Genomic DNA, 27119 nt, shown 5'->3' on the forward strand with positions numbered 1-27119 from the left:
ATCCAGGGTTGGGCCCTAGTTCATTTGGCATTAGCAAGACAGCTTCTGTTTTAATCAGCAGGATTTGTTTTCTACTTCCAGAGACAAAGTTCTGATGATTGCCACTAAAGCTTGGTTCAGCCCTTGCTATTTAAACCATGAAGCTCCTTAAGTGACATTTCCTGCCCTTGTGATCAATCTCTTCTCATAAAAGAGGTGACAGAGATCCAAACTAGAGAAAATCAACTTCCACAAAGTTTCATTTGGCGTTTAAATGTGCATGCTTGTACATTACATCTGTGAGATTATATCTGCAGTTCCCTGCCCTGCCCCTCCCCTCCCCGGGTTCTGCTGTGGGTAATGAGATGTAGTCTCTCACCTAACAGGAGGTCAAGTTTTCCTACCGCATCAAAGAGTTAATGTATGCTTAGATCTAAAGCTATTTACATTCCATGACACTCGGCACAGGATTTGTGTGTACGCTTAATACTATTAATTATTTCACAAGTCTCAATTACTCTCATAGGTATTGTTTGAGTGTTTACTGGGCACTGAGCTAAGTTCTTTGCATCCAATATCATAATTAATTCTTACTATAATCCTCTAGGAAGTATGTACTGTTCTCAGCCTCCTTTCACAGATAAGGATTCAGTTTTAGAGCAGCACAGCTTAAGAGCAGATCACTTATTTCATGGGCTCCAAAATTTATACTGTTAGATACCATGCCCTCAGACATTTTGTCATAGAGGATTTCAGGGCTGCCTATACATATAACTCAGCAAAATAAAAAGTAAATCTGTTTAATTGTTTTCTGTATAAAATATCACACTTACTATAGGCGGGGCACTATTCTAAGCATTTTTCAAACAATTAACTCATTTAAGCCTCCCCAACCACCCTATGAGATGTATTCTCTTATTAACACCCCATTTTACAAACAAGAGAGGAGAAATGTCAGGAGAGATGACAAGGTGGACAGAGGGGGAGGTCACACACAAAAACAGCAGCTCTAGGCCCTGGTCAGTTGGCTCAGCGGTAGAGCGTCGGCCTAGTGTGCGGAGGACCCGGGTTCGATTCCCAGCCAGGGCACACAGGAGAAGCGCCCATTTGCTTCTCCACCCCTCCGCCGCGCTTTCCTCTCTGTCTCTCTCTTCCCCTCCCGCAGCCAAGGCTCCATTGGAGCAAAGATGGCCCGGGCGCTGGGGATGGCTCTGTGGCCTCTGCCTCAGGCGCTAGAGTGGCTCTGGTCGCAACATGGCGACGCCCAGGATGGGCAGAACATCGCCCCCTGGTGGGCAGAGCGTGGCCCCTGGTGGGCGTGCCGGGTGGATCCCGGTCGGGCGCATGCGGGAGTCTGTCTGACTATCTCTCCCTGTTTCCAGCTTCAGAAAAATGAAAAGAAAAGAAAAGAAAAAAAAAAAAAAAAGCAGTTCTACAATCTTGAACTGTGATGGAGACAGCTCCCAAACTCAACTCAAACTTGCTTGTAAAGAGAGAGATTCAATCCATAACATGATTCATACTTTTCCTAGAGCCAGACACTCATCATGCAGCAGGTCAACAACTATCCCTAGGTCTGAAAACAGAGGCTTCTCCATCGGCAATTCACACCTCTTCACTTGTTGTCCTGACTTGTGACTGCAAAGGACATACAGACAAAGATCTTCTGGAAGAAATACCCTTACAGATAGTTGTTTCCCATGGTGCTGGTTCACATGATCATTCATATTTATGTATTGACTTCATCGTTCCTTTTTTTTCACACAAACACATATATATATTTGGTAAACATAAAAAGAGACTAATGTAACAAACACAGATATAAATTAAATAGATATCAATGTTTTGCCATATTTCTTTTAATACTTTTAAAAACATGTATGTCCTTAAGACACTGCAGTGTAGATGAACTCTGGGCTGTGCTTCTCGCTGACTCCCTTCTTCTCCCTCTTTTGTGAAAGGTTGACATCAATACCACCTATTTCCCTATCGGATTAGAGGAGAAGGGTATAGATCAGGGTTCAGCAAACAAAAGCCTGAGGGTGAAATCCAGCCTGCTGTTGGCTTTTGTAAATGAAGTTTTGTTGGAAGGCTGCCAGAGTTGTCCATTTTGCATTGTGTTTGGCTGCGTTCATGCTGCAATGGCAAAGACCCCAAAACGGCAGAACATTGACTAGCTGGCCCTTTATAGAAAAAGATTGCTGCTCACTAGAATGGGACCCCGGATGTTTAAAATACCAAATAATTTATATCATATCATATGCTTCATTTGGCTGGATAATGGATATTTGCAAACAACATGTCTTTAGCTTTTGCTTCTGCATGTGGATCTATTTAATTAATTTTAACTACTATACTATTCCACTGTAGGAATGCATAATTTATGAATCCATATTTTATTGATGAACATTTACTGGTTTCTTTTTTCCTTCAAAAATGTTTGTTTGCACAAACACTTCCTGTTGTGTTAGGCCACATCTAAGAGATTCTCTAGGGCATATATCCCGGTGAATTGTTACAATTCATGCATTTTCCTAGTACCGCTTGCTGCGACTTGCTCACCAAAGTAGCACTGTGCTTTCCTATTGGCTGTGAGCTTTTATTTTCCCATGTTCTCAAAAACTTGCTATTGCCCTGGCCGGTTGGCTCAGTGGTAGAGCGTCAGCCTGGCGTGCAGAAGTCCTGGGTTCGATTCCTGGCCAGGGCACACAGGAGAGGCGCCCATCGGCTTCTCCACCCCTCCCCCTCTCCTTCCTCTCTGTCTCTCTGTTCCCCTCCTGCAACTGAGGCTCCATTGGAGCAAAAGATGGCCCGGGCGCTGGGGATGGCTCCTTGACCTCTGCCCCAGGCGCTAGAGTGGCTCTGGTCGCAACAGAGCGACGCCCCGGATGGGCAGAGCATTGCCCCTGGTGGGCATGCCGGGTGGATCCCGGTTGGGCACATGCGGGAGTCTGTCTGACTGCCTCCCCGTTTCCAGCTTCAGAAAAATACAAAACAAAAACAAACAAACAAACAAAACTTGCTATTATCGAACTTTCAGAAAATTCTGCTTACCTGTTGGACGTGGATGCAACATGGGCCCTTGCGTAGGTCTTGATTGGCATGTCTGGTTAACCAGCCTAGTCAAGCATTGTTTTGTATATGTAGGGGGCTGTTTCACTTTTTTTCTGAAAATTTTCTGCTCATATTCTTGACCCATTTTTATTTTAGAGTATTTGTGTTCATTATCTTTAAAAAAGAGGAGGGTTTTTGTTTGTTTGTTTGAGGTTGGAGCTCAAACACAGGTCAGCAGTCACTATCTGTCCTGTTGACAGGAAAGTGCCACGTCATGGCTGTGTGTTGTAAATGGCACCCATGGCGTGCAAGGGGCCCGGGCTGATGGCTTGACTGACATCCAGAACCTGGAGTTATAGGGAAAAGGCAGAGTGTCACCTCTGCTCTCAAAAACATGTATTCGACCCCAGGATTCTTCGGGGAAACAAAACCATTCTAAAATGAATATGGAGCCCTTGCGGGACAGTTTGGTTGGTTACACTAAAATATAAAAGTTGTGGGTTCAATCCCTGGTTGGGGCACATACAGGAACAGATCAGTGTTTCTGTCTCTCTCTCTCCTGTCCTCTCACTAAATAAAATTTAAAAATAAAATGAATACTGAATATCTCTCTCTCTCACTACACACACACACACACACACACACACACACACACACAGGACCCTTGAGATATGAATTTAATTCGTTCTGTAACCGAGCTCGTAAGTCAACTCGTATATCAATCTGCCGATACCGAACCCGTGCGCCAAGGCGCCAACTAGCGGCAGCTTCCTGAATCATGACTCATATCTTGGAATTTCGCTTGGATCTTGAACAAAAATACATGTACGGACCAAGTCTCAGCTCATATCTTAAAGAAATTCGTATGTTGGTCTGTTCGTATCTCAAGCTACCACTGCATATATTTATATACATGCATGTGTAAATAATTATGAATCAAAACTTACCCAAATGAAGTAAAAAGAGCGACAAATGATTATCTAAAAGCAGATGACTTCCAAAATACTGTACCTTATTTGAAAGCCTCAATTTTTGTATTTAAGTACTTTTTAAAAACTTTCTGGACTAAATACAAATTTAAAACATTCTATTTTAATATTTGTAAGACATATGAAGGTCCCAGAAGTTTTAAGAGTTTCCTATTTATTTTTTACTTATTGGCAAACCTCTCTTTCTGTCTGCGATAATGGTGTCGTGCCCATCACCTCTGTGCCTAAGCAGGTGGCCATTGGGGTCTGAGTGGCAAGAGCCCTGGGTGGCTCATTCACCGTGGCAGCACCTGGCTGAGCACATTCCTCTCACGTACTGGCACGCATCTGGATTCGTCTGGCCAAGCATTCATCTCAATGGCACAGTAAAGTATTTTTTCACGATGAAAGCTGGTATATGAGCTATAAAGACTTTCACTAAAATCAGAAAGGACTGACTGTCCGAGAAGTTACTGCATTTATGATGCCATAGACAGCATTTAAAATATTGGTAAAAATTCTGACACAGTTTCTTTGTATTAGGTGGCAGTGAAGATCATAGATTTTAAAGTTCTCGTCATCTCCTACTTCAAGAGAAATGGTGGTCAAACAATACAAATTGCAAAACAAAACGAAACCCAGGAAGCATATTAGAGTCCAGCATTATCATTATCACCACTAGTAAATCATACCATTCAAATAACGTAAGAGCAAGGAAGGTACATAATCCTATTCAGACCCTGTGACTCAAATGTCGTCAGGCTACAGCTGACAAAACCACAACTCAGACCAGCTTAGGAATGAGGAGAATTTACCAAGGACACTGGGTTGTTTCCTGTAACTAAAGGAAACACTGGACAACCTGTAGCAAAAGAATATATTTATCACACAAGATTACCAGGAACTTGGGGGCTAAATGTCAGGGGGATTTCTTTATTGCTTTTTCACTGCTCTCTCTTCCTGATAGCATCTTTTCCCCTAATGACCAGTTTCTTCCCAATGGCCACCAACTAGACCAAGAGATGTCAGATAGGGCCCCTCCCACCACCAGAGAGAGTCTGACGGGTTTCTCCCTTACAGTAGGAAGAATCCTGGGAAAGAGCTCTGACTGGTATACTTCCTGAACAATGAAGGGAAGAACCTAACAGGGTTCATGGAAACCAAACCATTGGATGAGGTTGCCGGTTCGAAACCCTAGGCTTGCCTGGTGAAGACATATATGGGAGTTGATGCTTCCTGCTTCTCCCCACCTTCTCTCTCTCTTTCTAACCATAAATAAATAAAAAATCTAAGAGAAGGAAAAAAAACCATTGGAGAAGCAGTAAGCAGAAGGATGAGAGAGTATGGAAAAACTAAGTTATGCATTTATAAGGGTACCGTGGAAAAGCAGATGAAAGAACAGGAGGCCTGTTGTTCTATAACTTGTGTGAAATCTCATAGCTCTGTGCCCCATTCTTTTTAAAAAACAGGCAATAAATCTATACTTGTTGACTTGAGATGACGACTTGCATGAATGAATGTAAATGAAAAAGAATGACATTCATGCTTTAGAGCTTATGCCTTTTGAAATTATTTGAACGTATTCTCTATTGTTATAAGTATTCAATAACTATTCTTGGCTACAGGAATTGTGATAATGGCTTTACACACTTCCCAGTTTAAATTGAACTATGCAGGGATACTCTGGGAATACTACTGTGTGTAACATGAGTTCTAGGGGCTCTCCAATTCATAAAGTACAGAAGCTTGAGTATCAGGGCCGAGGGCAGTTATGTCAGCTACATAGACACACTTGATACTTTGTTTCACGTTTGGACTATATTGTGAGGGACTGTTGCCTATCTTTCCCCAGATAAGTGATGCTCCATTCAGCTAAATGGTACCCTAATGGCCTTACAAAGTATTCACATGCCTGCAAGTGCAGTGTAAGGATTTGGGTCTTAGAATGTGTAAGAATCCACCTTTTGGGCTAATATTTAGAGGTGTTAGGTGTAGTATATACCTAGTTTTCTTCCAACACTTCTTGACATTCCCCTGCCCAATGGGAAAAGTTTAATGTAGTGAAATCAAGTTAAAATGTTAATAGACTTCTTCAAAAATAAAAACTCCAAAGAGCAACATGCATGGCATGCTTTGGCTAAGTTTTCATGATGAGCAGTTAACGGTTACATCATTGTGAGTCTAAGGCGTATTTTGAACATCCGCTGAGAGACACCCTCTGCTCTCTCCAGCTAGTTTGAGGTATGCTCATTTGTACAACTGAAAGATCACTAATTGAGTGCCCACATAGGAAACCTCAAAGGTTCATTTATATGACTTTCAGGTCATCTGCTATACTCTTGAAATGGTTCTTTCTAAAAGCCTCATGTCACTTTTGTGAAAACTCTTGCTATTATATCTTCTGAGCTTAGTGGTATCAATGCTAATTATTACCTTGCTTGAATGTGCTAGAGTGCTGTGTACTATATAAAAAAAAATGTATGTAAGCAGGGTCTTATATCAGTATAATCAATAATTATAATCAATACCATTGTTTATTTTTAAAAAGTAATTCTAGGCCCTGGGCAGTTAGCTCAGTGGTAAGAGCATAAGCCTGGTGTGCAGGAGTCCCGGGTTCAATTCCTGGCCAGGGCACACAGGAGAAGTGCCTATCTGCTTCTCCACCCCTCCTCCTCTCCTTCCTCTCTGTCTCTCTCTTCCACTCCCGCAGCCAAGGCTCCATTGGAGCAAAGTTGGCCCGGGCACTGAGGATGGCTCTGTGGCCTCTGCCTCAGGTACTAGAATGGCTCTGGTTGCAACAGAGCGACGCTCCAGATGGGCAGAGCATCGCCCTCTGGTGGGCATGCCGGGTAGATCCTGGTCGGGCGCATGCGGGAGTCTGTCTGACTGCCTCCCTGTTTCCAACTTCAGAAAAATACAACAACAACAAAAAAAAACCAGAAGAAGTAATTCTATTTGAAGTGAAATGAAAATAGAGTCTTAAAAGAAAAACAGCTAATGTCTGTAGTATAATGTATGTCAAGTGGAAAAAAAAGAAGCAATCATAATTTCTTGGGAGTTAAATGGTACTGGTTATTCATTAAACAAAATGTGGCTGACCAAATTAAAACTGTATTTCTTGAAAATTAAATAGTAAATTATACATAGGTACTTCTTCATTAATGGGTAAATTAAGATACAGAATTCTGCTAAAATAATCTTTCTCATTTGGAAGTCCATTTGTTTTAACTTATGTCCCCTATCTTTATTTTTAACCTTTTTGCGAACTAGATTCTTCCTACTCTAATGAAGGGGCCTTAGGTTCTTGGTAAGTGGTTCTTTTTTTTTTTTTTTTTTTTTTGTGTGTGTGTGTGTGTAACAGAGAGAGAGAGAGATAGGGGCAGAGAGAGGAACAGATAGGGACAGACAGACAGGAAAGGAGAGAGATGAAAAGCATCAATTCTTCTTTGTGGCACCTTAGTTGTTCATCAATTGGTTTCTCATATATGCTATAACAGGAAGGCTACAGCAGACCGTGACCCCTTGCTCAAGCCAGCAACCTTGGGCTCAAGCTGGTGAGCCTTGCTCAAACCAGATGAACCTGAGCTCAAGCTGGCGACCTCACAGTTTCGAACCAGGATCCTCTGTGTCCAGTCCAATGCGCTCTATCCTCTGCACCACTGCCTGATCAGGCAGCTCTAGCTTGTTAGTGCCTCTTCTATGACAACTATTTCTTGTCTTGAGATTGATTACATCACATCTGTTACTCCTCACTACCTGTGGAAGCTATGGAAGGAAGGGAGACTCTTAAAAACAATTTGTGCTTGTCTTCTAATTTAAAATTAAAATACTGGTATCAGTTAATTTAATGCTTCTTTACTGACCCTTATATTGTCGATGCTTTCGCTAGTTTATTTAAAGATGTACTTTATTTGATTTCAGAACCCACTCTGCCACTCACTAGCTGTGGGACCCCCTGCTCAGCGCTTGCGAATAACTACTTTCTCTTTAATTTTTCTTAAATTTTATTTATTCATTTTAGAGAGGAGAGAGAAGGGAGAGAGAGAGGAGAGAGAGACAGAGAGAGAAGGTGGGGAGGAGCTGGAAGTATCAACTCCCATATGTGCCTTGACCAGGCAAGCCCAGGGTTTCGAACCGGCGACCTCAGCATTTCCAGGTCAATGCTTTATCCACTGCGCCACCACAGGTCAGGCCAATGAATAACTACTTTCTCTTGTCCTAACAGAAACCTGGACATTACTTAGGCAACAATATATCCAACAGAAAAATTTACATTTTCCAACTTCCCCAGTGGCTTAGGTGGCATCGTGACACCTGGAAAGTCACATGTTAGCAGAAGTGTGGTGCATGGCTCTAGGAAAAGGTGGTTTCCTGATGTGGGTGCTCATTTCTTTGTGTTTTGGGGAACACAGAGGGAATGACCAGAGCTGCCGAAGCATCCTGATCTGTGAGGAGAGGGCCATGAGAGTCACAGGGTCTCGGCCCGCTCATCCCTGCGCCACTCAATCCTACCACAAACCACCACCACCTGCGGGCTTCCTGCCACATGAGGGAAAAAAAATTTTTTTTTAAATCTTCAATTTCTTCATTTGTCTAAGCTACTATATGGTTTAATTTTGTTACATAAGGCTAAATGTAACCCCTACCAAATGGAATTATCTTAGACAAGTTTATTTTTAACCTGTCCAAAATTCATTTTTTCTTATAAATGAAAGCTAATAATAGGACTTCCTTCATAGAGCTGCTATGAGAATTAAATGAAGTAATTCATGTTAAATGCTTTGCCCATTGACAGGCACAACAAATTCTTGGTAAATGGTAGAGCTCTTAAAAATTGTTATTTATTTATTTGTTTGTATTTTTCTGAAGTGAGAAGTGGGGAGGCAGAGAGACAGACTCACATGTGCCTGACCAGGATCCACCCAGCATGTCCACTAGGGGGCGATGCTCTGCCCATCTCAGGCATTGCTCTGTTGCAACCAGAGTCATTCTAGCATCTGAAGTGGAGTCCATGAAGCCATCCTCAGCGCCCGGGGCCAACTTTGCTCCAAAGGAGCCTTGGCTGTGGGAGGGGAAGAGAGATACAGGGAGAAAGGAGAGAGGAAAGGGTGGAGAAATAGATGGGCGCTTCTCCTGTGTGCCCTGGCTGGGAATAAAACCCAGGACATCCACACGCCAGGCTAATGCTCTACCACTGAGCCAACTGGCCAGGACTAAACATTATGTTATTATCAAAGGAGCACATACATTGTTTGTTTGTGTGTTAGTTTTTTAATTGTCCAGAGGGGTTAGAACAAAAGTCAATAATTGCTTATGGCTTGCTTACCCTAGTTCTGTTTCTTGAAAACTATTTTTAGCAACTCCATTTCTGGGGGTACTTCCATATTTCTAAAGAATATATTCACTGCTTTTTCTTGATTGACTGACTGACTGATTTTAGAATTTAACTATTACTACCCAGCTCTGATTGATGAAGTTTTTAATCTGTTATCCCATATCATATTGCCCTTTGTCCTTCCTCCACATGGAATTGTATCACTAGTATTCTTTCCCTTGGTCACTTCTACAACCTCGGGCAACATACTTAATCTAGTTCTTGATCCACCAATGGAAGCTGGAATCCCTTGGCTTCTCTGTTTGTGAGAAGAGGATATTTACCCACCATTTTTTTTAACCTTCAATTCTTGTTACCTTAAACTTACTTCTTAAATTGTCAAAATTGAAATATTTTTTATTTTTCCAGTATCCATAACTGACTTCAAATATTTGCATATAAATTGATTCTAAAATTTTAAAACCAAGAAAACAAAAACTTACATGATTACAAAAATGCAAATACAATTTTCTGCAGGGTGATGATTATCTTACTTGGTACGGTTCCAACATCATGAACCACATGGCTTTCAAAATGGAACATTGCTAATACCAAGGTATTCTCAATCTTTTTTTATTATTATTATTATTTTCTTTTTCCTGTTTTCCAAGTGAAAGGAGGGGAGATAGAGAAACAGACTCACACATGCACCCTGACCAGGATCCGCCCAGCAACCCCCATCTGGGGCTGATGCTCTGTCCATCTGGGGCCATGCTCCCAAACGAACTATTTTTTAGCACCTGAGGAGGAGGCTCAATGGAGCCATCCTCAGCACTGGGGCTGATGCACTGGAACCAATCTCTTGAATCAACTGAGCCATGGCTGAGGGAGAGGAAGAGAGAGAAGGAGAAAAAAAGGGGAGGGGGAAGGATAGAGAAGTAGATGGTTGCTTCTCCTGTGTGCCCTGATCAGAATCAAACCCAGGACATCCACACTCCAGGCTGATGCTCTACTGCGAGCCCACCTGCCAGTGCTTATCAATCTTTTTGACTGTTTCACCAATCTTGTTGTCCTTTACCTTTTGGTTATTATTATTATTTTTTTTGCTGTCTTCATTGTTGTTATTTAGCTCTACATTCTGGGAGATTCCTGTAATACTCTTACAACAGTTCTGTAGCGTTTTGATTTTCATTCTATTATTTTATTTTTAATATCTTAGAAAACTTTATTATTTTTCTTACCTATTTCTCATACTATCTTGTTCTTATCTCATGGATATAATATGTTGAAAACTCTCTGAAGATACTTTCTTTCTTAAAATAATTTTTTTCCTTGAATTATCCCTGAATCCTTTATTGCTATTTCACTTCTTGTTTATCTTGGCCTCCTTATTATTCAGTGTTGTAGTCTCTCTCAGTAACCTGTGGATTTTCTGTTTTTAGTTCACGTTTTAGAATGGAGCAGTGAAGGACTGAGAGGGAGCCCTGAGTGTGTAAGTAGAACTTATTCTCTTGCAGACTTCTATTTTAGGTAAGATGTGGGTGCCAGCTGCTATGACGTGGCATCCATAAATGCTAGAAGGAGAAGAACTTTACTATGGACCCTTAACTCTAAGGCTTGCCATCATAATTCTTTTCAAATTGTTTGTTCGGTTCCTCAGAAGGAAAACTCTCACCTTTTTGACCTGAGAAGTAACTGGTTATTGATTATTCTACATGCAATGCAGGAAGAGGGAGTGGAGGGCCTGACAGTTTTGTCCTTATTCCTTTAATTGACACTGAGTGTCTTCACCCCCAGTCTCACTCCATGATCTGCTGGGCTGGTAGTACTCAGGTATGGAGCCTCTCTCAGTTACTTCTGAGCAAGCCAGTGGCTCCCTGGGCCGTAGCCCTAAGTGTGATTAGATTGTGGTTTTCTCTATCATTCCTTTTCCTCTCTCCATTCTCTTCTTCTGCAAAATTATTGAAATATGTCACTTCCTAGTGACCCATCTCATTCTCATCATCATTGGGTATTTATATTCCTTGACCATCATCTTCAGAGCATCTCAAGAGAGAGAGAAGAATAAACACACCTGTGTTTATTCTGCTATTTTGGAGAAAAGAAGATTTTTAAAAATTGTATGTTCAAAACCAATTTCTGATTTTCCCTCCCTAACTGGCTCTCTGTCTCAAAAAAAAAAAAAAAAAAAAGCAATTCCAAAAACCCCTGAGGTCATTTTGAGCAGCCTTTTTCTCTCATGCCATGTTATCTCACCCATAGCAAATCTTTTGGCTTTAATTCAAAATATCCCCGGCATCAACCATTTCTCACTCCCTCTACCCCAAGCATTTTTGTCTCTGTGTTTTCTGTTCTTGCCCCCTATTCTATGGTTTCCAGCAGTGAAGCCTGGACAGTCCTATTAAAATATCACACCACATCAACCCCTTGCTTACAATGGTGCAATAGTTACCCATGCCAGTGGGAAGAAAGCCAAATTCTTCCAGTGGCCATGTGTCATTATCTGGGTCCCTCGTCACTCCTCCCCCAACCTCTGTGACTCATCTCTCCCTTCCAGCCACACTGGACACAAGCTGGATGGCATGAGATTTCATCATTTGCTCAGAATGATGTATAATTTAAAACATCATTGTTTGTTTATGGAATTTTTCCTTTAATATATTTGAAGTGTGGCTGACTGTGGATAACTGAAACCAGGGAAAGCAAAGCCGTGGGTAGAGAGGGGACTACTGTATACTATTTACCAAAGAGAATAAACTACAACCACATGAGAAATACAGAAGAATCTCATATACAGAATGTTGAGTAATGTCAAACCAAAAAGAAAACATATTGTATGATTCCATTTACAGAAAATTTAAAAAGAGGTAAAACTAATCTATAAGTTTGGAGGTCAAAATAGGCATGTGTTAGTAGGGTAAAACACCTGTTGTGTTGGTAATGCTGTGTTTTTGATACGGGTACTGTTTACATGAGTGCACTCTCTTTTTTTTTTTTTTTTTTTTTTTTTGTATTTTTCTGAAGCTGGAAACGGGGAGAGACAGTCAGACAGACTCCCGCATGCGCCCAACCGGGATCCACCCGGCACGCCCACCAGGGGCAGTGCTCTGCCCACCAGGGGGCGATGCTCTGCCCCTCCAGGGCGTCACTCTGTTGCGACCAGAGCCACTCTAGCGCCTGGGGCAGAGGCCAAGGAGCCATCCCCAGCGCCTGGGCTATCTTTGCTTCAATGGAGCCTCGGCTGTGGGAGGGGAAGAGAGAGACAGAGAGGAAGGAGGGGGGGTGGAGAAGCAAATGGGCACTTCTCCTGTGTGCCCTGGCCGGGAATCAAACCCGGGTCCCCCGCACACCAGGCCAACGCTCTACCACTGAGCCAACTGGCCAGGGCCTGAGTGCACTCTTTTTGTGTGTGTGTGTGTGTGTGTGTGTGTGTGTGTGTGTGTGTATTTTTCTGAAGTGAGAAGCAGGGGGAGGCAGACAGACTTCTGCATGCACCCGACTGGGATCCACCTGGTACGCCCACCAGGGGGCGATGCTCTGCCCATCTGGGGTGTTGTTCTGTTGCAATCTGAGCCATTCTAGAGCCTAAGTCAGAGGCCATGGAGCCATCCTCAGCACATGGGGCAACTTTGCTCCAGTGGAGCCTTGGCCACAGGAGGGGAAGAGAGAAATAGAGAGAAAGGAGAGGGGGAAGGGTGGAGAGGCAGATGGTCACTTCTCTTGTGTGCCCTTGCTAGGAATCAAACCGGGGATTTCCACACGCCAGGCTGATACTCTACCACTCAGCCAAATGGCCAGGGCTGTACTCTCTTTTTAAAACTCCATCAAGTTATACTTGTTGGATCTGAGCACTTTTATGTGTATCTTTCAATCAAAAGTTTTTTTAAAAAAAACCTGGCAGAGTTCCTATAAGTAGCATGGCAAACAGACTTGTTTATTTTTCTTTTCCAATTTATAAATGCTTAAGAGAATTTAGTGTGTGTAGAATTAAAGATTAAAAGTAATGGCATCTGTCAATCCTTGTGCAGAGAAGTGAATACAAAATTTCCCCTGCAGAGCTCTGCCATTAGGCGCCTCAATCTTAACCTGCTGGATCCTTTTTGTTTCAATGTTCTACTTTTTAACACACCAGTAGCAACATCTGAGCTGAAATTTGGGAAACTGGGCAGACGCTCAACATGTTTCTACACAGGGAGCTTGTCATAGTGTTAAACTATTTAGGACAGAGTATCAGAGCCTGAATGTCAAATCCCATCTTTAAGAGTGATAGGCCATTTCAGTGATACATTGCATTGAACAAGGGTCAGGGATAGGCTGGGAGGGTGGAGGGGAGGAGCTTCCAGGGACACAGCCATGGACCAGAATCCAGGGGGGAGACATGCTGAAAATCATTTTAGTTTTCCAAAGCCAAACAGTAAAAGTTTCACCTTTTCTGACTTTGATACTGGTATTCCTCCCTGATAATTAGAAACAGATTTCATTCCTTGCTTAGATTCTCAGATGAAGTAGCTTCCCATCAGTTTCACAGGAAACTGTGAAAGGAAACGCAGTATTATGACAATCTGGCTCAGAGCACATCTGTTTTCCAACCCACACCACGCAGTTTAGACTGCATGACGCAAGTGCAAGCCTCTTTCTCTGGAGTCCCCAACCTCAGAGGAACGCAGAATATTGGGAAGATAGGCTACAATTGGCTGGAAGAAAAAAATTAATTGACCTTTAGCCTCTTTGACCAATGAAAAAATTTGTATTGATCTGTTAAGTCCGCTAACTTGCTCACAATGACATTATTTTCTGGGTGGTTGTAAAAGACCTGTCTTTTTTTTTTTTTTTGTATTTTTCTGAAGCTGGAAACGGGGAGAGACAGTCAGACAGACTCCCGCATGCGCCCAACCGGGATCCACCCGGCACGCCTACCAGGGGGTGACGCTCTGCCCCTCCGGGGGGTTGCTTTGTCGGGACCAGAGCCACTCTAGCGCCTGGGGCAGAGGCCAAGGAGCCATCCCCAGCGCCCGGGCCATCCTTGCTCCAATGGAGCCTTGGCTGCGGGAGGGGAAGAGAGAGACAGAGAGGAAGGAGGGGGTGGGGGTGGAGAAGCAAATGGGCGCCTCCCCTATGTGCCCTGGCCGGGAATCAAACCTGGGTCCCCCGCACGTCAGGCTGATGCTCTACTGCTGAGCCAACCGGCCAGGGCCAAGGACCTGTCTTTTGTAGTCCACGTTAACCTTACCAGTCAGATCTTTGAGGAAATTCACCAACTGGTACTGAAAAAGGCTTGAGGATTCCAACAGTCCTTCCTCTCAGCTACTTACTGACTCTATTCCCTTTGTCACCAAGAAAATAGGGGCAATCAGAAAAATATACAACGCTCTCTACCACATATACTACCTAACGGCATCTTTATTGATGAACTCCACTTTTTCTCTTCTGATGGACAATACGCCCTTACTCCTGTCTAAGCCCAGTCCCTCTATTTGTGAACTGTGACGGGGGTCAACAATATTTTTTTATTAAGGACAATATAGTTAACATTTCAGGCTTTGTGAGCCATGTGGTTTATGTAATAACATCTCAACTCTATCTAGTGAAAGCAGCCACAGACAGTTATGTAAATGAATGAGTGGTGTTGGGTTCCAACAAAACTTCATTTATAGGCCCTGGCCGGTTGGCTCAGCGGTAGAGCGTCGGCCTGGCGTGCGGGGGACCCGGGTTCGATTCCGGCCAGGGCACATAGGAGAAGCGCCCATTTGCTTCTCCACCCCCACCCCCTCCTTCCTCTCTGTCTCTCTCTTCCCCTCCCGCAGCCAAGGCTCCATTGGAGCAAAGATGGCCCGGGCGCTGGGGATGGCTCCTTGGCCTCTGCCCCAGGCGCTAGAGTGGCTCTGGTCATGGCAGAGTGACGCCCCGGAGGGGCAGAGCATCGCCCCCTGGTGGGCAGAGCGTCGCCCCTGGTGGGCGTGCTGGGTGGATCCCAGTCGGGCACATGCGGGAGTCTGTCTGACTGTCTCTCCCCGTTTCCAGCTTCAGAAAAATACAAAACAACAACAACAACAACAAAAACAACAACTTCATTTATAAAAAGAAGTGGTGGGCCAGACTTGGTCCTGGGATACAGCCTCTGAGCCCTGCACTAGATCCTTCTGCGCTCACCTACTCCAGGGCATGTTCTAGCAATTCTCATCCTCTCCTACATCAGTACGTTGCTTTCCTTCTACAAGGTCATTCCAATGCGCCCACAAGTCTATCACTATTCCTTCTATCTTAAGAACAATTTCTTGATCTCACTTCCCCCTTCCAGGAGTCTTTTCATATCTCTGATCTCCTTTTATAAAAAATTCTCAAATGAACTTTGTGCTTCTTATTTTGCACCTGTCAGTGGGCCCCAGAGCCAGCACTCCACTGAAGTTGCTTGAAACAAAGTCACCAGTGATGTCTACATCATTAAAACCAGTGGCTAATGCTTGGTCTTCATCCTATTTAACCTATGACCAGCCTTCAACCCAGTTGATGACTCTTCTCTCTGACTCGGAGGACAGATGTAAAGAAAACCACCTATTTCTCAAGTATATTAAAGGAGGGGCCCTGTGGAGCAGGGAAAGGCGATCCTTAGAATGTGGAGGGGCTGAGAAATCATGCTGTGTAGCCAAGAGTGTGACTACGAAGGAAAAATGGAAAGACAGACTTTGTCCTCAAGTTTATCTTTTAAAGGAGTCACTTGTCTTAAAGAGTAAATTAAAAAACTCATAATTTATAAAGAACTTGTAAAACTTAATACCAGGAAGACAAACAATCCAATCAAAAAATGAATCTACTTCTCCAAAGAGGACATACAGATGGCCAATAGGCATATGAAAAAATGCTCAACATCACTAATCATTAGAGAAATGCAAATTAAAACCACAATGAGATATCACCTCACACCAGTCAGAATGGCGCTCATCAACAATACAACACAGAATAGGTGCTGGTGAGGATGTGGAGAAAAGGGAACCCTCCTGCACTGTTGGTGGGAATGCAGACTGGTGCAGCCACTGTGGAAAACAGTATGGAGATTCCTCAAAAAATTAAAAATCGAACTGCCTTTTGACCCAGCTATCCCACTGTTAGGAATATACCCCAAGAACACCATAGCACTGTATGAAAAGAAGAAATGCACCCCCATGTTTATGGCAGCATTGTTCACAATAGCGAAGATCTGGAAACAGCCCGAGTGTCCGTCAGAGGACGAGCGGATAAAAAAGCTTTGGTACATATATACTATGGAATACTACTCAGCCATAAGAAATGACGACATCGGATCATTTACAATAACATGGATGGACCTTGATAACATTATACAGAGTAAAATAAGTAAATCAGAAAAAAACTAAGAACTATATGAATCCATACATAGATGGAACATAAAAATGAGACTCAGAGACAGGAACAAGAATGTGATGGCAACGGAGGTGGGGGGGGCGGGGGGAGGGGGGAGGGGGCGAGGAAGGAGAGAGGGGTTGGGGGAGGGGAGGGGCACAAAGAAAACCAGATAGAAGGTGACAGAAGACAATTTGACTTTAGGGGAGGGGTATATAGCACAATCAAATGTCAAAATAATCTGGAGATGTTTTCTCTCAACATATGTACCCTGATTTATCAATGTCGCTGTATTAAATTTAATAAATAAATTAAAACAAATAAACAAAAAAAAACCCTTAATTTCAAGTGGTTTATGTAAGAAAGAAAATATTCAAACCTAAAATATTATTTTGGGGAGCAATATCTTTAAGCCTTAGTTCTGGGTAAAAAATTTAATTGATCCGAAAGATTTCTTATAAATCTATAAAACTGTTGCCATTGAGCAATTTCCTGCAGTATTTTTTTCTTTCTCAGGGAGCCCCATGAAGAAGTGGTTTCATTCTCCCACCTTCCCTCTCCCCCCATTCCTGCTTTATCCCCCCACAGATCTCCAGCCGACCTAGGATGCGTTTACTTCTGTGTGTTTCAGTCTTCTAGAATGCTGTTTCCCTCACTCGGGAACAGTATCTGGCACACAGAAGGCATACAATAAATGTGTGAACCAATGAATGAGCCAGAATCCCTGTAGATTCAATTTCTTCTGGACACATTTCACCTTCAGGAAAAGTTCAGGTTGCTGCCAGGTGTTCTACATAATGAGAGAAGCCGAATCCTTTGCTATTGGCACTATATATAAGGTATCATGTCCATTGGCCCTGGAGATTAAAAGTGTGATGTTATGAGATATTACTGAGCATTAGAAGGATGGGAAATACATTTTCAGAATAAAATGGTGTTTGAAAATCTTAACCACTTGGCTGAGCAATATCAGTGGGGAAATACCCTATAGAAGATCGCAGTCAAGGAAGGCAAAGCACGTGCTGTAGCTCAATTAAGTATACTAAGCACATCGAGTAGCTGCTGGAAAAATGTCTATAGATGCATTCCTGATGGAGAATATTACAGGGCTCAGAAATAAAAAAACCCAAGAAAATTAGTGGGTAGGAACCCACAGAGAAGAGGAAATTGAATATGTTTTAAACATAATTACATAAAGGTTTAATACAATATAAGATATGCAGTTTGGTTTGTAATATAAATTCTACATTCATTCTTAGTAAGAGCTTCTCTGACATTTATTGAATGCTTTAAATTGAGAGTTAGTGGATCTCATGAATTGATCATTTTTAAAATGAAATACAACTGCATATACGGAAAGGAAGTTTAAAAATATTTTGCAGATACCTAGTATTTCTCTATATTTATCTATCCATCCATCCATATATTGAGAAACGAAGAACATACAACGCAACAGATGACCACCAGGACACCAGAACGAGAACTGTGCCCAGGCAAGGACAAGGCTGTGACACAGAAACTTTCATTGAACTGAACTCTCTCCAAGCATAAATTATAGAGCAAACAGTGACTTAATTCTTAGAGAGAGAGGATATATTACATTAGTGACAGTCTTGGAGAGTTGTTTCTGAAGACCTCAGAGCATTAAAACCAGTTGGCATTTTATTCATTCCATTACAAGATGAAGTTGATGTTATGTAAGTGCCAGAATAAACCTCTCCCATAATCACTAAAGCCTCAGGGGGCAGGTCAGTACATCCAGTATGGCTCAGAAAACTGTCAGAGCATGGGCCAGTCGTGACCCCGTAACCGGGATACATGATGTGAGCAGCTCTGTAATTGCACAGATATGACATGCAGACTTCAGAGTACTCTTAGATTTATATTCTTAACTCTTACAGGAAACTGTATGGAGAATAAGGATTATCACTAGTATCCTATAAACATAGATAAAGAAATCTCTCCTTTTGAGATGTTTACCTCAATGCTCTTTAATGGCAATGAGACATTTTTTAGAGCAAACATCAAACTGGGGTCCAAGGTTCCCCAAAGTTCTCAGCTTCCTGTTTGCTATATCTTGTCAGAGTATTCTAGTTCTTTCTGTAGGCATCTGAAAGGCTCTTTTAATCAATCAGCAACTTCTTAATTCATCTTTCTAGTCCATTGCTGAATATATGCTTTATTAAAAATCTTTATATAAAATTTTATTTTTTCATTCTTTCTCATTAATTAAGCAGCTACTATATGCATGGGCATGGGCGAGTTGCTGCACAGGATTAAAAAATTCAAAAGTTATAAAGGTACCGAAGATGTCTGCCCTTAAGGAGCGTGTTGGAGAGGAGATGGGGTGGGAAGTGGCATAAAGTTAAAGAAAATTAATTAGGATAAGAATATTCATGTAGCCTGACCAGGCGGTGGCGCAGTGGATAGAACTTCGGACTGGGACACGGACGACCCAGGTTCAAAACCCCAAGGTTACCAGCTTGAGCGTGGGCTCATCTGGTTTGAGCAAGGCTCATCAGCTTGAGCTCAAGGTCGTTGGCTTGAGCAAGGGTCACTTGCTCTGCTGTAGCCCCCCCCCCCCCAGTCAAGGCACATATGAGAAAGCAATCAATGAACAACTAAGATGTCGCAACGAAGAATTGATGCTTCTCATCTCTCTCCCTTCCTATCTGTCTGTCCCTATCTGTCCCTCACTCTGTCACACACACACACACAAAGAAGAAAATTCATGAAAAGTGGGATGCGGTTTTACCTATTATGTCCTTTTGCAAAAGTATCAAATGCCTATTTCTAATGAAGACCCTCCAATAACTTCAAGTAGATGCCATTACTTGAAAGTGTTTGATTATATATACATCTACTGAACTGCTGAATTATTTTAGATGGAATTTTCACATGTTAAATAAGACAAAAACTCAAGTCTTTCACAAGCATCAGCACAGTATCATAAGAACTCAGACAAGGTGACAGCTTCAACATTTCTATCTGCCATACCTTGGCCACTTCTTCTTGGAAAGCCACGAGGTTCAAATAGGAGATGTTCACAAGATCAGGTCCGTACACCACCGTTATCATGCGATGTTCCAGACGTCCGATGTTTCCCACATCCAACAGTTCACGTAATTTGGGGTCCTGTATAACAAACATTGGAAAATGTCTATAACTAGAGATTCCAACATGGTAGCCCAATTTCAACACAACTGGAACTAGAATGCCTTCAGAGCACAGTTGTCTTTTACTCTTACTAGAAATGGTATGAGTTGAGGTCTCTCGACCTCCAGTATAACCCAGACATTTAAAGTAACTTGCCCAAAAGTGGTGGAGAGAGTATTTCTGGCTGAAGACCTGTGGCCTTCATGGCATTATGCTACGTGAAATGTTAGGCAGAGAAAGACAGATACTGCGTGCTGAAATAGTCTAACTCCCAGCAACAGAACAGGCTGGCTGGCGTTTGGATACAGACAACTCCTGCAGTCTTTTCAGAGCCAGCTGCGTTCTTTGGAACACCTACATGAAGATTCCTTCAAGACACAGTCCTGCTAGGAACAGCATTCCCAAGCCTTCTGAATTCAGAGTAAGATCTGGTTCAGTCAGCCTGGCTGGATTCAGTTTCCTTTGTAGGACAGGCCTTGAAGGGAAGGAGAGGTCCGTGCTGCAAATTAACATTAAATAAATCACTTGACAAATTTGCAGCCAGCTACTGAGTAAGGAATTAACTTGAATTCTTATTTATTTAGCTAAATGTTTCGCCAACAGGGCTGGATTAGTTAGGTTGGTTATTCTGGGTGGGTTTTTTGTTTGTTTGTTTGTTTTTTACCTATAACATTCTTACAAAGAAAGAGTAGAGTTGAAAGAAAGAAAGAAAGAGAGAAAGAAAGAGAGAGAGAGAAAGAAAGAGAGAGAGAAAGAAAGAAAAAAGAAAAAGGAAGGAAGGAAGGAAGGAAGGAAGGAAGGGAGGGAGGGAGGGAGGGAGGGAGGGAGGGAGGGAGGGAGGGAGGGAGGGAGGAAAAGAAAAACAGGCCTTTGATTTCGTGCCATTGATTCTCTCGTTAATTAATAAAACTTTCTTCATGGTAAAGCCACAGAAGGAGGAACATTTTCAGGTAAGTCATGAAGAGGGAAAAACCCCATTTCACAACTGGGTCCAATATGACTAAAACTTCAACTTGACGAACAGGTTGAAAACTTATCAAGTACATCAAGCCTCCTAGAAAGATGAGATGCTATTACGAAACACATCAATTCTCATGGCCTAGACAAGGAGAGGAATACAGTAAAAAAATTTCAGGGTACATATGTTCAGAGAAAACATCTCCAGGTTATTTTGACATTTAATTATGTTGCATACCCATCACCCAAATTCAAATTGTCTTCTGTCACCTTCTATCTGGTTTTCTTTGGGCCCCTCCCCTCCTCCCTCTCTCCCTTTCCTCCCCCACCCCAGTAACCACCATACTCTTGTCCATGTCTCTTAGTCTCGTTTTTATGTCCCACCTATGTATGGAATCATATAGTTCTTAGATTTTTTCCTAAAAAAACTAAAAATAGAACTACTATATGACCCAGCAATCCCCCTACTGGGTATATACCCCCATAACTCAAAAACACTGGTACATAAAGATACGTGCAGCCCCATGTTCATTGCAGCATTGTTCACAGTGACCAAGACATGGAAACAACCAAAAAGCCCTTCAATAGATGACTGGATAAAAGTTTTTTTTTATGGAATAAATAAACAGTATTAGCAACAAGGGGTCATTTATAGCATTCTAGTGGACGTTTGTGATGCCTAACTAAAGAATGATACCAGCTGCTCTGTGAAATGATTAATTGCATCACAATGTCTGAACACCACTGAGACAAGGTTAGAAGAAAAAATATACATATTTGATCAGTACTTTAAAAAATATTTTTTTGGGCCCTGGTGGGTTGGCTCAGCGGTAGAGCATGGCCTGGTGTGCAGGGGACCCGGGTTCGATTCCCAGCCAGGGCACATAGGAGAGGCACCCATTTGCTTCTCCACCCCCGCTCCTTCCTCTCTGTCTCTCTCTTCCCCTCCCGCAGCCAAGGCTCCATTGGAGCAGGGATGGCCCAGGCACTGGGGATGGCTCCTTGGCCTCTGCCCCAGGCGCTAGAGTGGCTCTGGTCGCGGCAGAGCATCGCCCCTGGTGGGCATGCCGGATGGATACCGGTCGGGCACATGCGGGGAGTCTGTCTGACTGTCTCTCCCTGTTTCCAGCTTCGGAAAGAAATACAAAAAAAAAAAAAAAATATATATATATATATATATATATATATATATATTTGTATATTTGGAAAAGAAGAAGCATTCTCAGAAACCACTTGCAACTTGTGATTATAAATCACAACTTTGAAATCCTTAATTCCAGAGTCCATCAGAATCTGCACTTCTGTAACCATTTTAATGGGAAAATTTGGGACTCTAAACTTTGGACACGTCCTTTCCTACCGGTGAGAGCCACAGGACTCAGTCCCTGGCTTTTTTCTTTCCCAGGCATTTTTCTGTTCAGTCAATACTACTTCATTGCCTAATTCCCAGATCCATTCAGAACACTTTTGTCCACTTGTTAAACAGCTAACTGATTCAAGAGTGCCCCCTCTCAGAACTGCAGGGGCTAGGTGTGGGATCAGGGAGCTCACTTGAGCTGTCATTGACCTATAGGAACTCAAAGTAAGTAGAGAGACCCAGAGGAGGTGGCCAGAATAGAAAATGGTTCTGGGCCTGACTTGTGGTGACGCAGTGGGATAAAGCGTCGACCTGGAACACTGAGGTCGCCGGTTCGAAACCTTGGGCTTGCCTGGTCAAGGCACATATGGGAGTTGATGCTTCCTGCTCCTCCCCTTTCTCTCTCTCTCTGTCTCTCTCTCTTACTCCTCTCTCTCTAAAAAATCAATAAATAAAATATTTTTTTTAAAAAATGGTTCTGGAAAAGGGCTTCTGAGATTCTGACTGTCTCTTGGTTAGGTATAGTCACCAGGAATTTATAAGAGAGATGACCAGCACTTTGTGACATCTCTATAAAAATTTCCCGCTGATGGTTGTTAATACACGTTTTTTTAAAACTTGGATTTTATGTAGTTAAAAATTTTAATGAAGTGTTTAGAGGTGATGTCTGGAATTGGGAAGATAAAGCGAGTAACCAAAATGATGATGATAATGATCGAATCTGAGAAGTGGGTACTGAGGATTCTGTATATAAGTCTCCCTATATCTGAGATGGTTAACATTTGTACAACAAATAAAAGATCATTGAGCATGAACTTGAGGAACAGTTAGACTTGAAAAGTATTTCTTCAATAAAAACCACGGTAGTTTTAAATCGTGTAGTTCCGGAAGTAAACAGAGAAATCTTTTAAAGTACATCATCATTTCCTTACTAATGTCCTTTTTTTGTGATGGATCATTCCAACATTTAAACTATTTTTTTCTTTTCTTCTGCCATTCATCGTCTTATTTTTCCTTATAATTATACCTTCTCCTCATCTATTCCCTTTTTCAACAACACCAAAGTTTGGTACTATTAGAATTCTCCCCCTTGAGAAATGACTCCACTTTTCCTTTTACCTGTACTTTTAACTTTTCTCATTTTGAACACAGTGTCCCCTGCTGACGTGGAGGCCTCAAACCTTATTCCTCATTATTGAGCGCATCGATATGTGAGAGGGCCTACTGAAAGAGACATTTGTCTTTTCAACCAACAGAAGTTGCAATCAATTGTTGTCAGCAGAAAAGATTCTCAGAGACTAGGCGAAGCGCGAATTATCTAGAAGGATAAACCAAACAGGTGCCGAGTTTTGGGTGGACCTCACAGGGAAAAGAATTTAATGGAAAGAGATTCTAAAACATGTTGTTTTGGCGGAACATCATCACTCTCAGGTCTGGGGATATGAGTGAGTGCACTTAAAAGTCAAACAAAAAAAAATTTAAAAAGCCCTGGCCGGTTGGCTCAGCAGTAGAGCGTCGGCCTGGCGTGCGGGGGACCCGGGTTTGATTCCCGGCCAGGGCACATAGGAGAAGTGCCCATTTGCTTCTCCACCCCCCCCTCCTTCCTCTCTGTCTCTCTCTTCCCCTCCCGCAGCCAAGGCTCCACTGGAGCAAGGATGGCCCGGGCGCTGGGGATGGCTCCTTGGCCTCTGCCCCAAGCGCTAGAGTGGCTCTGGTCGCGGCAGAGCGACACCCCGGAGGGGCAGAGCATCGCCCCTGGTGGGCAGAGCGTTGCCCCTGGTGGGCGTGCCGGGTGGATCCCAGTCGGGCGCATGCGAGAGTCTGTCTGACTGTCTCTCCCCGTTTCCAGCTTCAGAAAAATAAAAAAAGTAAAAAAAAAAATTAAAAAGAAACAACAACAAAATCCTACAGACAATTTGGATAAAATCTACCTCCTCCAAAAAATCTGAGCTTTTACGGAATTTTATATCTGAATGTCTCTCATTGATTGAACCTCCCAGTTTTCAGAGAAAGATCTACCTACTCAGGTTACTACGAGACTTAAATACATTTCTTGGTCCCTGCAGTTGATAGAAATTCTTAGAAGTTGTTATAAAGAAAACAACCAATTTTATAACTCCATAAAAATGTTTCAATTCTCTGTTGGAAAACACTAAAAAAACATAGCTCAAAAACAATAATAATAAGAGGTGAGGTAAAGGAGCAATTTCGATTTTCACGAGGCTGTCATTCAAAACCTGCTTTCCCTGTAGAGTATCCTGGATATGTCTCCACAGTTGGAATTAACCAGACCAATTAGGAACTCTGGCAGCAATGGCCTAACCGCACTGTTAAAAGTGAAGTTCTCAATGGCCTCTATTCCCATAGAGTGACAAAATAGAGACTCTGCTCATTTTCTTTCAATCACCAGGATTTACGATTAAATTACTTCTGTTGGAAAGAAGTCAAGTTGCTCAGGTTAATGATATCCATTTCCAGGTAATAGGCCACTGAAGACAGTAAAGACTCTTCGACACAAGGACACGAAGACGCAAGCACCCCATTACAGCTGTGCTTAAGTGTATTAGAGCATTCAAAATATTACAAATTAATGGACAGAATAAATACAAGCTAAAGGATAGGAAGAGTTCAAGGCCATTTTTAACCTTCATTCCTTAATATGACTTTTAAAAAAAGCTACTTTACTTTTTATCTCAGTTATCCAAAAAATAAAAGATCTTTCAAGATGTCTAGATTTCATTTCTTGGTGCCGAAAATATGCCTTGCTTATCTTTCATCTCCATGAAATCTATCTTTACTGGATTTTAGGCTTATTTGCGCAACCTATATATTCGGTTAATTTTATTCCCGGAGCTTCATGTAATATGGAATCACAGTTATATGGCTGTAACTTTAATCCATCATTCAGATGAAAGATCAGGGATATGAAAGTCTGTGCATAGTCAGTACAACAGTTGGAATGAAAGCCATGGATTCATTGTTATACTTCAGTTACATTCATAAGCTCGAGCTTTGTGGGATAAGCTACCTCTTTGAAAGCTGAGCAAACTCTTTTTACTGTTTCATTCCAATTTTGTCATAAAAGAAAGATATAAACTTATGACCAGGATGGCTCTCCATCAAGCCCTCAAAGTTAACAAATGCCTCTCAAAAAATAAAAAATAAAAATTAAATAAAGATGAACAAGTTCTTTTGGAATCAACATGGAGCCTCACATGTTTCACTTTATGGGTTCTCTCTCTCTCTCTCTCTCTCTCAATGACTGTGATGAGGAATACCATTTTTTTTAGGGTATACCAGTAGCTTAGGAAGTTCACACAGCTAGCAAGATTTTTAAAGATAAAACACTATCCATCTGCATCAACTATGACACTGAAATATGGTGCCATGAACATTCTCCTTCACAGAGATGAAGACTGGGAAGGTGCTGTTTATGCATTATTATTTTTTTCCCTGTAAATGACAGATTGTGGTGGGAGGCTATTTCTTTAGATGGAGGGAGTGAATGAAGAACAGACTGACTATGGCATAGAAAGGTGACTATGGAAAAATACTAGAAAAAACAACTGGAAGAGTCCTGTCCTTCCTCACAGTGGTATTATCATCACAAGACCGTCTATAATTGTTTTAGATGAAGTGATAATGAATTTGTATAGTCTCCACTTCACTCATGAGGACCCTTAGTACACAAGTACAGAAATTCATGGAGCCCTGACCGGGTATCTCAGTTGGTTATAGCATTGCCCCCAGTAGACCAAGGTTGGGGGTTCAATCTCTGATCAGGGCACAGGTAAGAATTAACCAACAAATGCATGAATAAGTGGAAAACATATCAATGTTTCTCCCTCTCTCTCCATCCCCCTTTCCTTTCTCTCTAAAATCTATCAATAAGTACAATTAAAAAAAATTGATGGAGAAGAAAACATTGAGTTGACCTAGCTATGCACCTCCAGCCAAAATAAAGTGGTCTAAAAATCCCAAGCAGAAGCTGATGGAGCTAAAGCTAACACACTATTCAAATATAAAGTGTGTGTGTGTGTGTGTGGGGGGGGGTTATAAGAAATGTAAAGGCAAACTAAAGAATTTTGTTATGCTTGGGATTGGCTATAGAAAAGATAAGTAAACTTCAAGGAGGGTCTCTAAATAGCATTCTAGTGGTTGATCAAAAATTTAACTTGATATTTTCCTCTCTAGGACCAAGCTCAGGGTGTGGTTTAATGTAGTTTCGGGCAGAAAGGGAATACATAGGAATGGGTGCCGGAGACATTCAAGCACGCTGGCACTCAGAAGAAGCAGAAAAAGGAGACTGGAATTAAGTGCCCCAGTTTCTGGGAAGAACTAAGTTTGTCCCAGGATTCGAAGCTATCCAGGGGAAAGATATTTTCAGAGCTGGACAAATGGTGTCCATTTCAAAAAGCTGCATTATCTGAGTAAGATTTCTAGGTTGTGATACACACACTTGGCTTGTAGAATGCTCGTTTTGATGCTCCAGAAGCTGACCTTAATCACAGTTCTGGGGAAAAAATACTGGTAGGTTATTATGGAGGTGATCACAGGAAGCACAATGAGGAAGTAGGAAAGCGAGACAAGGAGGAAAGAAAGCCAATAAGCAGTATGTTAATAAGCAGTTTACCACTTTGGGCAACTGAGGCTCAATCCAACCAGGACAACAACACGAGTATAAAGAACACACCTCAGAATGCCCGCAAGGAGCCTGGAAGCCAGAGTATTTTTTTTGTGTGTGTGTATTTTTCTGAAGCTGGAAACAGGGGTGGGGGCAGTCAGACAGACTCCCGCATGCGCCCGACCGGGATCCACCTGGCATGCCCACCAGGGGGCGATGCTCTGCCCATCTGGGGCATTGCTCTGTCGCAACCAGAGCCATTCTAGCGCCTGAGGCAGAGGCAATGGAGCCATCCTCAGCGCCTGGGCCAACTTTGCTCCAATGGAGCCTTGGCTGCAGGAGGGGAAGAGAGAG

The 27119-nt window shown here is 42.3% G+C and overlaps 1 protein-coding gene across 2 annotated transcripts in view; it reads right to left on the reverse strand.

Moving 5' to 3' along the window:
• Positions 1-27119, reverse strand: part of PLCB1 (phospholipase C beta 1) — a 688569-nt gene that overhangs the window by 223000 nt on the left and 438450 nt on the right. For both annotated transcript variants that reach the window (XM_066234441.1, XM_066234442.1), the window contains exon 4: positions 19669-19806. In XM_066234441.1, the coding sequence (XP_066090538.1) occupies positions 19669-19806 (138 nt within the window). The remainder of the gene's footprint in view (positions 1-19668; positions 19807-27119) is intronic.

The sequence above is a fragment of the Saccopteryx bilineata genome, chromosome 6, assembly GCF_036850765.1.
Source record: "Saccopteryx bilineata isolate mSacBil1 chromosome 6, mSacBil1_pri_phased_curated, whole genome shotgun sequence".
Lineage (NCBI taxonomy): Eukaryota > Metazoa > Chordata > Mammalia > Chiroptera > Emballonuridae > Saccopteryx > Saccopteryx bilineata.